The sequence below is a fragment of the Sphaeramia orbicularis genome, chromosome 19, assembly GCF_902148855.1.
Source record: "Sphaeramia orbicularis chromosome 19, fSphaOr1.1, whole genome shotgun sequence".
In the NCBI taxonomy this organism is placed as follows: Eukaryota; Metazoa; Chordata; class Actinopteri; order Kurtiformes; family Apogonidae; genus Sphaeramia; species Sphaeramia orbicularis.
In genome coordinates this window covers 9,364,664-9,378,945 of record NC_043975.1, presented here as the reverse complement: position 1 = coordinate 9,378,945, position 14,282 = coordinate 9,364,664, and the positions used below count along the sequence as shown (strand labels likewise).

Genomic DNA, 14,282 nt, shown 5'->3' with positions numbered 1-14,282 from the left:
TTTCATCCTACGGGCCGGCCTAGACCCTTTGGGGGGCCAGATTTGGCCCCTGGGCCTTGTGTTTGACACATGTGGGTTAAAGTGTGTGTTGTATTTTACTCCTGTTGACGTTTTATAAAGTCGTTCAAATGAGCTCAACATTAAACTGTTGGTGGTTTAATGCACAGCGGTACATCATATTCTGTAAAAGCATCATCTGTTTGTTGTATCATTGAGCTCAGAACCGTGTATCTTTAAGGAGCCACCATTTCATCAGCTCATGAAAACAACAGATGCATTTTCCAGCAAATCCAAGAGAGTTTTAAACAGATCATTTATCTTAAAAAAACAGGAAGATTTCCTCAGCTTATGAAGGAACACTTATTCTTTTTATTGAAAATGTTCCAAGTCAATACTTTTGGAGACAAGGAAGTTGAAAAACTGTATCTGAACAGACACTGAATCTGTCAGACTAATGTAGTGGAATAAAAAGTACTGTATTTGATGATGTGGAGTAGGAGTGTGCAGTGCTTTTCCAGGCACACGTCCACCCATGGCTGTTGTCTTTCACAGGTCATTTGTGGTTATTAGCTGCACCTGTCATGCTTCTGCTCACCTGGCTGTGATTGGTCAGTGCTAGTCTTTAAAAAGAGCTCATGTTTCCAGTTCAGTGGGCTGTGTGCTGTTCAAGTGTCCACATCCCTGCTTAACTCCCTGCTTTTTCAGCCTTTTGCCCCAATCCTGACCATTGACTCCCATTTTAAATACTGTTTAAGGCCTGCTTTTTCATTTTATCTGTCTCTGGGATAGCCTCAGTGGGTGACTGCACATTCTATGTTCAGTCCCCTTTTATGCTACCTTCATGTACTATTGGGAAGATGAACCTTTCCACTTGTCAATTTGGAATTACAACTGCTTTTGTTGTCGTAGTGAAATGAAAAATGTCTGACATACGCCTTATCGCGGGGGTGTCAAACTCATTTTCTTCCGGGGGCCACATTCAGCCCTATTTAATCTGAAGTGGGCCGGACCAGTAAAATAATAATGATAGCCAATAAATAGTGACAACTCCAAATTGTTTTAGTGCAAAAAATGACATTCAACTATGCCAGTAGTTGCGTTTACAAACTATCCAAACAAAAAGGATGTGAATAACCTGGAAAAAAATGAAATTTGTTAAGAAATATAAGTACAATTTTATCAGTATTGTGCTTCAACTTATCATTTATACATGTGCATTACAGATCAGATCTACAAAGGCACAAAACTTTTAGTAACAGGCAGAATATTGTTAAAATTGCACTTAATTTTTTTTAGACATTTCAGGTTGTTCATATTTGTTCAGGATATTAAGATTTTATTGTTAAAGGATAGTTTGTTAATGTAAACATTTTCATAATTTCATGTTTTTTGCACTAAATCAAACAGAAAAAAATGGTGTTGTTATTATGATATTATTTTTGAGTTTGATGCCCTAACTTGCATTTTGTAAATTAATCCCACGGGCTGGATTAGAACCTTTGGTGGGACGATTTTGGCCCCTGGGCCGCATGTTTGACACCTGTGACTTATCGTGACCTGCTACTAAGGCAGTGTTTCTCAAACTGTGGGGTGGGCCCCCCCGAGGGGGCGCAAAGGCTTTCCGGGGGGGCATGGGATCATTCCTAGGTGTTTTGTTTTTTTTCTTCAGGTTAGAACATGCATCAGGTGGAACTAATGTTTTAGCATTGGAGCACCCTGGACTCATTTTTGGGACATAAAACAAACAAATCTACTGACATGGTGATCTGTCGCTAGACTAGACCAAGAGTTTAGGTTTGAACAATGGACAAGGACTGGAAAAGAAAAATGTGCAATGTTTCTGGTTTTGCACAGTTTGTACAGATTGCACTTTAATGTTCTGAGATGTGCAATGGAAACAGGCTCATTGCAGCCACTGATATTGTTAAAATGTTCATCTTTGTTACCAAAATTTGTTTGTTGTTCTACAAAAAAATTTACCTTATTGTCATAGTTGTAAGATAATTACACATTTCCTATTTTTAATTGGAAAAATAATGTCTCAGGGAGCAGTTTTGTTGAGGTCATTTATATTGTTCAATCAAAAACCTAAGTTATTTTTAATTTGCACAACAAATTATTCAAGGAAAAGCAAAAAGTATTCTAACAATATTGATGTTTGTTTCAATAAAAGTTATAATTGCACCACAGGTACAATGTTGTTGGGGTTGAGGGGGGCTTGGAGATTTTTCGTGCTCCAAAGGGTGGGTGACAGAAAAAGTTTGAGAACCACTGTACTTAAGGTAAAACAGATTTGAATGTGTGTATGTCAAAAATAACGTAGATTAATCCATTATCATGTTAAATCTGATTAAAAATTTAACACTATTAACCCATCTGCAGCACAGAATACCTCGGAATGTCTTTGCCAACGCATTTGGGGCAGTTTGTCCAAGTAGAGTTAGCGTCGCACATGCGCAAATAGTCAACCCATAAAGATGGAAGATGCTAAACAGCACGTTTGTCCTCTGGATGGAAATATGAGGACAAAAAAAAAGATGGAACAGTCGACCGACATAAAGTATTATACACACTCTGCAGGAAGGAGTTTTCTTTTCACCAAAGCACTTCTATCTTAAAATGCCACATTAGCGCAAAGCATATGTTAGTCAGGGATTCTGCTACCACATCGGCTAACGCGTCATCCAGGGTATTGTTTTGGGTTTGGTTTGTTTGATTAACACTCTAGCAGCAAAACTATTGGTTGAATTCATACTAAATTGGGTTTATAGATTGCCAGTGACTGAGAATAGATCTGTTTACATTTTGGGAAAAGCAGATCAATGTTAAAATTTTCATGAATTTTTAAAATGTTTTTTTTCTTCTCCCATATCTATAAAAACATCAATTTTGTTTCAATTTACTTCAAACTTGGAGCATATATAGAGGCAACTGATATGTTGACATCAGCACATGCATAGACATGATGACATCAGCTGGATCGACGCCAAAATAAGCTACAATACATGCGAGGGGCGGGGTTTGTTGTGCCTGGCACCACTTGTTCAGTTCAGTTCTGTTATTACATTTGGAATGAAACTTCTGCTGATTTTTAACTTTTTTCCGGTTCATTGACCTGTAGCGGTGACCAGAAGTAAGCACGAAGGAAGTGTGAGGGGCGGGGTTTGTTGTGCTTGGTACCACTTGTTGGATTTTGATTTTGAGGGGAAAATGGAAAAACCCAAGTAAAATGCTAGTTTTTCAAATTAGTACTTAATCAAAGCTTTTATATTCCGTATTCTGGGGTTATTCAAAAAGAATGAACCGATTTCATGACGCATTACTTCAGTTCTCAAGCATCGTCATGGAATGAGTCAGTGACCATTTGAAAGAGGAGGTTTCGAAGTTTTGAATGGCTGTTTCGATGACCTTAAACGTCGAATAACAACTGCGATCAACTCAGGACTGTGGTATGCTGATACGCATCTGAGAGGAATTCTCTTATCACATTGATGTTGCCTGTGCTGCAGGTGGTGACCACATTGAACACTTTTTTAAGACAGGAAATAGAAGTTGATTGTGAGTAGAATACTTGTCAGTTGGCTGGAGTTTTCTATTGCTTTTCCGTATTAAAATATTGCGTAATGAAGTTGGTTCATTCCAGTGGTGGCTGCTCATCTTTTAGACAGGGGAAACTCATTGTCGGCTTACATCAAAAAAAAAAAAAGTCAAGTTATTTAAACATAAATTCGGCCCTCCATTCCTTTCTAAGAAAATGGTCAGTGACCTTATCATACCCAGTAGGCGTCTTTTCCAGGGACTGGACCAGTGTCCTCTCAGTGTCCAGCAGAGCTGGGCTGCTTAGATTGCCTTGGCCCATTGTGTTGTGGCTGTAAGACTGGAGCCTTTTAAACTACAGATGCTCCTTTCACTCTGACCTGGCCAACAGTTCGATTGATTTAACTATCTACAAAACGATATTAAACTCGAACAAGAAATGATTAAATTATGTAACTGAAACAAGAAAATGCGGAAATTATATTAAATTGAAACAAGGAAGTACAATGAGTGTGTTTTATTTACAGTGCAAGAAATGAACAAGTTATTTCGTAGTGGTTTCTCTCTCGATTTCACAGCAGAATGTGTGACGGTATTAAACTGAACTGTGTCAGTGAAGGAGCAGATCTGAAAATAGCTGTCAATCAAACGGGAGCAGCCTTTCGACTGATCCTCCAATCAGCACGTGGGATTCTGGCGTCCAGCCTGGCCGAGCTCCGCCCACAGCTCCATTCACCCCCAGAGACGCCCGGCATCCGGGGGCGGGACAACATCGTGGCATTTATCCAATTACCGTCCAGTTTTGAGGCAATGAAAAAAACTGTTCCACTCAGTCCCATTGAAGCCCAGAGACGCCTGGAGTCTACGAACAAATGCACTGAGCAGAGATCGAATGAGAAAACAGCGCAACGGGAATGGAGGAGAAGTGAACAACATCACGTCCGCTGATTTGTGACAAAGCTGATTCTGAACAAACTCGTCTGTGAGATGAACGTGTTCTAACACATTTGTAGTCAATGAAATGTCAACACAACCGAACATATTTAACCATTTAATTTTCATAATTTTAGGGGAAGCCGGGTTTCCCTTGCAGTCTGTGAGAAATCGCCTCTGGTTCATTCTTTTTGAATAATACTGTATTTGGACGGATGGATGACCACTTTAAGGTGCTGTTAGACCCATTTGGCGTCTTCTAATCTGTGCTAACCCTAACCCTGTTGTCATGAATAAACATGCGTCTGCTGTGTCCTTACAAACCCGTCACCTGGCATAGGACAGCCAAGGACCTCCACCCTCATGCAGATGCTGCCGCTGTTGTACCACGAGCGAGGGTTGACTCGGATGTAACGGGCGACCACGGGCACTGGGAAAATGTTCCGCACTGGGATCTCCTTTTCCCTGTTGCCGCTGAAGATCTACTGAGGCAAAAAAAGAAACATATGTGCAGATGGTTAATTAACAAGCAGCCAGATAATGATAGCTTTGTGTAATCCTTAAATAAACATATCTGTGCACCTGTGGGATGTGGTAAAATGTGGCTAACACTGTAAATGGAAGCACATTTAGGCAAACAAAAGTAGTTGAGTGGGGGAAGCTTGAAGCAAAGACTAAATCACTAGAGTGGGTTTTATCTCCCACTTCAGTGAAATCAGCAGCAAAGGGAATGTACAGTGACTGAAATGTCATTAATCCTTAATTGGGCAAGTCACTATTTTTGGTCATTTCCGCATGCATTACAAGACAGTGACAGCAACAGTTCCAGTGAGGACAGTGAGTCAACAATCTCAGGTCCAATGTGGTCTCCAGGGTCTGTAAGGTCCACCTCTGCATGAACAGTGAGTGGACCTGCTTTGTTAGGTACCATGAAGTAATGGTACTAATGTAAGGAATGATGTTCAAAGGGAGAATGTGGATGTGGACAGGGGTCTGGATCAGCACTTATGTTGGTCTAATGTTCTAAAATGCATGTTCCTTTTACCTTACATGTGGGTTTTTTTTTGTATATACTTCCTGGATTTTTTTTTTTGGCAGCTGCTGGTCTTTAACCCTTTCATGCATGAATTATGAGAACCTTAATCATGATTTTTCCCCTTTTTATTTATTTATTTATTTTTAAGCCCCCACCCCCCCTTCGGAGGACAACTTCATTTTCAACTATACAGGGGTTATTTTCTTTTGTTGAGAACAAAATAAAATAACCCCTGTATCATTAATATAAGAAGACAAAATGAAAATTCTTGAACCATTTATTTTTAATTACAGCTTGTGTTTAAGTAACAATCTCAAACTTTATATTCGCATGTTCATCCATTCCTTGCTCGTATACATGTACATAGAGAGAGGGCTCATATAGATGAAAATGTAAAGGGACAGGATGAGACAAGACTGCGGTTCCTCTTTAGGCATGAAAAAATCAATGCAACTGACTTTTTTTTTTTTTTTAATGAACCTACTTTTCATAGAGTTGCAAAAATGCCCACTAAGATGGACACCATGCATTTAATATTTGAAGCCAAGAAACACGTATTTACTGATATACTGTGTAAAAACTATGAAATAAAAATGTTTTTAATGCTGCTAATCTGATGTTTTCTCATATTTAAACATACTCCAATATTAGTTATTACTCACTTCATGTAGATAATATACAAAAAAAATGTTAAGAAAAATGATAATTACAATCTAATAACAATCAGCAATTGATTTATGCTCAAACATGTTACTGCAGATCAGGTTTATCAAAAACAGCAAAGTTACAGTAATGGTATGAATGTCAGTGTATGGGATGGTGCATAAGTGTCCGCTGTGTTGGCTGATATGGAACTAAAACAACAAAAACCATGAATATATAAGAGAACAGCTGTAGAATAACTGTCCACTGGAGTGACCACTATGCATGAAAGGGTTAAAACAGTGGAAGCTCATCTTACGGCTCCATCATCAAACTTGTTGTATTATAGCAAGGCAATTAAAAATAAAAGGAATGCTTAATTGAGGCTGTTATGCTTCATATATATACCATTAAATCACAGCAACACACACTTGCAGAAGTATGACTTGACCCTTTTTCTCTTCAGCTGATGTAGTCACAGCACTCTTCCACTGATATCCCATGGGTCTGAGCTCCAACGTGCTCCAGTGCTGGTATGTTTAAACATCGCTGTCAGTCAAAACGGGTTCAGCCGTTTGGACCAATACCTACTCTGTCCAACAGTTCATCTAATCCAATGTCCAAAGTGCAGTGTCCTGGCCCCGCCTACTGACCCATTCACCCACAAAGACACTGAACGTCCATGGGAGGGTTTTGGGTGGGTCGATTTAACTCATTTAGCCAATGACCACCATGCTTCCCTGGAGTGAAAAGAACATCTCGGTGCTGCCTCAAAAACAACACTCAACAGTAGGGATGGGAATCGATAAGAATTTAATGATTCCAAGTCCATTACTGAGCCGATTCCTTATCGATTCTCATTGGATTAGGGATTAAAAAAGTACAAACGGGTGTGTTTGCATTAACTGTCTTTTATATTTCCATCTCTGCACAGAAAACATACCATGTACAGTATGTACAAATAATAATAGATGACGCCGGGCCCGGGGTGGGGTGCACATGTACAGTGAAAGTGAAACTAAAGACGCTTTACTAATTCCCCTATTGCCGCATTTCCACAATCTGGAACTGGTTCGACTCAGCTTGACCCATCTCCTGTTGTTGTGCACCTCATTTCCTTTCCCCTACCTTTGGAAACTTGTATTTGAGGGGGTACGACGTTTGTTGTCCACACCAGAACTGGGCCCGGTGTTCACTCTGCCGCTACATTCACAAGCGTCGCAAAGTATTGAATATAATACGTGACATTCCTGTAAATGAATCATATGCTGTGGACAAATGTTTGAGCAGATTGGAGGGATTCCACCCTGTTGAAGAAATAGAAGCTTTGACAGTGTTCCAGTGGACCTGGTGTCGTCTTTTTAGACTGTTTCTGTCTCAATGCCATGTTGGCTACGTTCTGACCAAAACAATGCAGCGTATGCGTGACGTCATCACACACGGCAATGAAGGCAGAATCGATAAGCAGAATCGTTAAGCAGGCAGCCAAACGATTCCAAGGAATCGAGCTACTGGGATCCGGTTCTCAAAAAAGAACCGGTTCTCGATTCCCATCCCTACTCAACAGTGTAGACTACTGATACAAGAACGTATCAGGGAATTCGTATCGGAAAGCAAACAATAAACAGCTGACCAGCCATAAAATGAAGTCCATGCTTGAGCAATTTTAATGTAAATGTAATTCATATCTTTATTGTAAATTCAATTCTGCTCATTCATTTCCTGAATGTTCGGGGATGTTCAGTTTCCCTTGTTGTCTCAAAGCAATCGCCTCTGACTTATTGGCAAGGAACCAAATATGGTAATTTTAAGGTTGATTTTCGATATAAGAATAAAAAATTTTGAAAAATCTCACAGAAGTAATAAAGTCTTGTCATGTCCTTCAACAACACTAAAGCTGAAAGTTTGAATTTCAAAGTGTTTCTATAAGGGGCCTATAAAAGGTTAAGAAGGATGTTTAGAATGACAAAGACATGAATTTCTGCAAAAAAAACAATATTTTTTTTATCATTAATCAAATCCTGTAAGTTGACTGATAATTCCATTATTAATATTGTTATTCATTGCTTCTACAGTTTGTTATTGTGCTGTTTACTCTATTTTGTTTCTGTCTATTTAATTACAGAGTCAAAGAAGACTGGGCGATGAGGTTCCCATCTGCTTGAGGATCATCAGTATTTACCATCGGCTCTCAGCTCATTAAGTTTGGAAATAAGCAGAGACTTAAATCTCCTTTTGTAATTGCTATCGAGCAGGAATTCATTTTTCGATCAGGTTTCAGTTAATTAGGGTGTGAAGTAAGTGGATCTGCATGAAGCTGGTTTACGGAGAGAAAAGATAATGATGCTTCCAGAACTTTTCAGGTCCTTTAAAATGAGTAAAAGTAGCAAAACAGCAATGTTAAAAAAAAAAAAAAAAACTCTGTATGGAAAAACCCCTGCTTGATTAAAAGTACAGCAGTATTGGCTGCGAAATTTAGTAAGTATGAGTGGTTTCCTTCCTGTGAGTGACAAATTATTATCCTCCTGACACCCAGCAATGCATTCTTGTTGGGGACAAGAGTTTCACAGCTTTACTCCAAAAATGAATAGGTAGGTAAATAATTAAATGAATAAATAAAAATTGTTGACCACTGCAAAGCACATCCCCCCCCAAAAATATGAAAAATATGTCTGAAAAAACCTGTTGCATCATGCTGTTTCCATAAAAGGCAATTATTTAATGTAAAAAAGCCAAAAACTTTACCTACTGTGTCTCAGAAGGATATATAAGACATAATTGGATTCTTAATAGTGATGCATCAGTGTTCTTCAGTGTGTTACTGCTGTTTCTGCAGAGGTGGAGTTACTCTGAACTATCAAAGTCAGCGTTATTGTCGGTTTTCACCATATGTGCATCGCATACAGAAAACTGAAATTATAAGACTCTAAGGCTCCACGGTGCAAAATGAACATAGTAGAAAAAAAACGAACGTGATGCACAGTTTTAATATCCCTCGGCCAAATATAGTGTAAGATTCTGTTGAAAGTTACTGCCCGATAATTTGGATTAGATTGTCTTTGTGTAAAACTTATTACATACATACTTATATTTGAAAGTACTCAGATATTATAACTGCACAAGGCCATTTGACCTGGAAAAAATAGGTCAAGGTCAGCTATTTTTAATAGGCTCCTGCTCCATGCCGAGATGCATTTGCAGTATAAATTAGGTGTAGATGTCAATGCATTCTTCAGTATAATGCAATTACGTCATTGAATGGACAGACGGACGACAAAACGATTACAATATCCCTTCATCCAGAAGTTGGCCGAGGGGTAAAAACACCAAAACATAGAAAAAAATAGAATATAACTCTAAACAATATCACTATAAACATAGAATATAATAACAAGTGGTGCCAGGCACAACAAACCCTGCCCCTCGCACATATTTCTCCCATTATAAGTAAATGGGAAGATTTTAAAAATTCATACAAAAATTGGAATTTTGACCTACTGTTCCCAAAATGTACGGAGATCAATTCTGAGTCACTGGCAATCTATAAACACAATTTGGTATGAATTCAACCTATAGCTTTGCTGCTACAGACATTTTAAATTCCGCCCATTGTAAATGGGGGGGGGGGATTTTAAAAATTCATAAAAAATTTGACCTACTTTTCCCAAAATTTAATGACATCAGTTCTGGGTCACTGGAAATCTATAAACCCAACTTGGTATGAATTCAACCAATAGTTTTGCTGCTACAGATATTTTAAATTCCGCCCATTATAAGTAAATGGGGGGGGGGTGTTTTTAAAAATTCATAAAAAATTTGAAATTTTACCTACTTTAACCAAAATTTAATGAGATCAATTCTGGGGTCACTGGAAATGTATAAACCAAATTTGGTATGAATTCAGTCAATAGTTTTGCTGCTAGCGTGTTAAAAAACAAAGAAAAAAAACAAAAACAAATAATAATAATAATAATAATAATAATAATAATAATAATAATAATAATAATAATAATAATAATAATAATAATATCCCTCGCCTCTTCTTCGGAGGGTGGGGCAATAAACAGCAGGGGGTACTGTATCAATGAATATCAAGAACACCTCCAACTCTAAACAAAAATGCATAAATGACATTTTTCCTCCCTGATACTCACCAAGTCCTTGGACCCGTTCTTCAGAGTAATCCACGTATGGCTGTCGTTGCTCACCATCACCTTGTACGAGGTCACCCAGTCGCTCCTGTTCACATTTCAAGAAAATCAGACGATGAGAGACGGAAAAGGAATATCCTGTCAGATGCAAATAGAGGTGACGGTGGAGGAGCTGCTCAGACTTGTTTAATTCCCACAGGGTTGAAGTCTGTTCAGAAACGGGACAGAAGGTCAAAGAATTCACATTAGAAGCGACTGCAGTCTTTGTTAATTAAAACTTTAGAAGTCGAAGCCTTCGGAGGTGCATGAAACTGACAAGTCATGCAGATGGTTTTATTGAAGTTCAATGCTTTAGTTACTATAGTTCTGGAAACTGAACCTTATTTATGCTCTATTTTAATAAAACTCTACTACAGATTTATAAAATATATTCATATTCTACTGGACGGGTGGAAATTTATTAAGATCCTTCTGTTACTGGTTGCCATCCAAAGTAACATTTGGAATAGAAGCATCATTAATTTATGTCAAATCATCAAAAGTAACAGGAGTACATGGTAAACAGTACTTTCAGAGATGTTACTTAGCACATTCTTAGCTAAGTTACAAACTTTTAACTCCCAAAAAAGTTCAGTTAATTGCAGAAAATAAGTGTTTTGGAGGATTGTTGAGCCACATTATGTAATAAATTCCTATTATGTAATAAAAGTTCGAAATGTAATAAGAATGTCACGTCATCTTGTAATAAAGCCGCATTATGTAATAAACTGACGCATTTTGTAATAAACCACGTCAACGCATTATATAGTAAATTTTTTCACATTATGTAGTAGGTTATTACAATTTGAGAAATTTATTACAAAATGCACTTGACACATTTTTATTTATAAAAAAAGTAATAACATGGTTCATTATGTAATAACAATCCAAATTCATATAATTTCAGAGCAATTTAGAAGAAATTAGTCAGAGGAGCTACAGGTAATGGAATGAGAACTTTAACCACAGTTTAAAGATTAGTTTAGCACATGACATTTTCCTGAAAATAAAAATGTGTCAAGTGCATCATTGCATCATCAATGTGTGACGCGTCAAAAAAAAAGAAAAAAAAAAAAAAAAAAAAACAGATTCAGAAGTTTACAGTAAATATCCCAGTAGGCTAATCCATGACGGCAGCCCACAAAACAACACAGTGGTCGGTCAAGGAGGTTCAGACATTTCTGTCCTTGGTGGCCGATGGGGTATGTATGTAGGTTATATAGGTTATATACGTGGGGGTGGGGTCCATAACTAACGCTGGCGTGAAGCAAAAGTGAAACTTAACATGCTATCAACGTCAGACTCCTGGCTTCTTTTCCTCTATTATTCAGCAGATCTTACACAAAATTTTCACACCTTCTAACCTATATCCACTGGACCCCCTCCACTGCTCTATGCCCCTCCCCCAGAAATGCTAAGCCTGAATTAATCACATTTACTCCCCCTTTACGGCACCCCTTGACCATAAGCACAGTCGGATGCATCTGCTATTGTTGTTCTATGAGTTACTATCAGTTATGGACAAAAGGTGTCTTACGAGCTCAAAACGATCTTGACATTTGACCTCTGGCCTCCAAAATCTAATGAATTCATTCTGAAATCCAAGTGAAATCTTGGCTGAAATTGGAAAAATAAACTTCTTAATGTGTTCTTTGCAGAAACACCCTTTTTTTTTTTTTTAATTTATTCTTCTGTACAGCACTGTTCTCTTTTTTGTACAGTTTCTATGTCTTTCAAACTATTCTGTATTTTATTCTTTTATTTTGGTTTTGATTATTCTTCTCTACAGCACTTTGGTCCACTGCAGTTGTTTTAAAGTGCTTTACAAATAAAGATAGACTGGATTGGATGTCCTTTGAACATTTGTGACATCTGGATAATTTGCATAAGAACAATGGAAAGTCATCACTTGGTTCATCTTACTGGACCAGGTCAGAATGTACAGCATCTGTGAAACAAACCCAGAAATGTGAATTAATTTTGTACTTCTGTATATTCCATCTGTTCAACAGTCTGTAAGTTCTGTCAAAACTGGGCTTGTCTGTCCTCCAACATGCATCACATCTCTTCTGTGTTAAGTTTTCTGCTCTAACTACATGCATCACAGTATATTTTCACTGGCTCAGACCCTGCCAGTGCCACTGATGGCACTCCTACTTCCACACCATATTATTTAGTTAGCTTTGGATTGGGTTTGGTTAGTTTTGCATTTCTGTGTGTGGTCTTCCATTTTGTTCCCAGCCTTGAGCTCATTGGAAAAACAAGGTGACTGTTTTTAAATTGGAAAAATATGCAAAAAAAAAAAAAAAAAAATTAGCATCATTTTCAAAAGCGGAAATTTAAAGGTTGTGGTTGCAGGACAGCCACGTCCCAGTGTGATGCACCAGTTATACTGTACTCAGTTTATTTCTCCTTTTTTTTTTCATTATCGTCTCATGTGGATGGTGATACTTTGACACTTTTGACTTTCTACACAATGTATCTGTCCTAATCAAAAAAAAAAAAAGTTTGATATTGTGCATCTTTTAAATCAGTGGTTCTCAAACTTTTTACAGTGGAGTACCCCCTGAAGTATATATTTTTAGCCATGTACCCCTAACTCTCACGTTAGCATTTTTGTTTGAAAAAAATGAGACAAAATTTATTCCTTTGCCAAACGTGTTTGTTTTTATTTACAAAATTTTGTAAAGAAACAACATATATTTAACTTAATCATATTAAAAATAACAAATCTTAAATTTGTGTGCAAAATATAACCTGAAAAGTGTCCTCTTCCATTGGTAAGAAAAATAAACTAATCAGTCACTAATGAATAAATGAACCTTTCATCAACAAAAAATAATTACTTAATTACTCAAATAAACTCATCTTGAATAATATAAAATAGAAATAGTCTTAAAATTGTACCAAAGTGTAAACAAGATGACAGACTATAATAATAATATAGAAAATAAAAATATTGAAATAAAATAAGGTCAGGAGTAAATTTTGTTATATGTATGAGCTTTAATTCTCATTTATTGTTTGAAAATTTTTTTATTCAGTTTATGAATTTAATGTGTTTTTCCAAAAACATTTCAAGTACCCCCTGGGCTTGTTCCACGTACCCCCATTTGAAAAAGACTGTTTTAGATAATATTGAGCTGATCTCAAACTGTCAAACTAAAAATAGCTATTAGTGAAAAATGTTTCAGTTCAGATTTTTACACATATTTAGTGGAACGTTACTTCAAATATTATTTTGGGTTTCAAGAGATGGTGCAGGAGTCTTTGTGAATGTCTAAAATTTGCATGAATTGATGCTTTTTAACTCTTTTAAGACTGCCATTATAAGAAGCCGCCTAGGTGTCTTTGTGTTTTCTTTGTGATAAAAATGTCAGAAAATGTCTTTTTTGCCAATTTTTTTGCACCTTTGTTTTCAAGGAAGAACTTAACTTTCAATTACTGGCCATTAATTATCATTATTATAAATAATAAATCCTTAAAACAGTGTGTTTAAGTAAAAAAGAAAAAAAACAGACTTGAAGTTTTTGGCATATTTATTATCAGAGACAACTTTTTGAGATTGCAGAAATAAACTTTTAACTATTTTCCCTCTACTCAAATATATTTTTGGTCTTGAACATTCAGTATCCATATTATACCATGTTTTTTGTTATTTCCAAGTGTTTTTTACCCTGTGTAGAAGTCTCTGAAACAGCTCCTCTCTACTTGTTATACAGTCCCACATTGCTGCCATATAGTTTTATATAATGTCAGAAAGCTCAAGATCCCAGCTTTCTGATGCCATTTGAATGTTGTGGATAGCACAAATGGTTCAGGAGTTAGAGTAATTTGAATGCTGTGAAGTGTAAAATGTGGCACCAGAGAGATTGCCGTTGTTGAAGGGTTAATGTCGTTTTCTGGTTGTTGGACAGTTTGTACCTTTGTATAAACAGGGTCAC

General features: G+C 37.1%; 1 protein-coding gene across 1 annotated transcript in view; it reads right to left on the bottom strand.

The window, feature by feature from the left end:
- cpxm2 (carboxypeptidase X (M14 family), member 2) overlaps positions 1 to 14,282 on the bottom strand; it is a 146,981-nt gene that overhangs the window by 58,015 nt on the left and 74,684 nt on the right. The window contains exons 5-6 of the mRNA XM_030122576.1: positions 10,303 to 10,387; positions 4,802 to 4,952 (exon numbers count right to left, since the gene is read on the bottom strand). Coding sequence (XP_029978436.1) covers positions 4,802 to 4,952; positions 10,303 to 10,387 — 236 coding nt within the window. The remainder of the gene's footprint in view (positions 1 to 4,801; positions 4,953 to 10,302; positions 10,388 to 14,282) is intronic.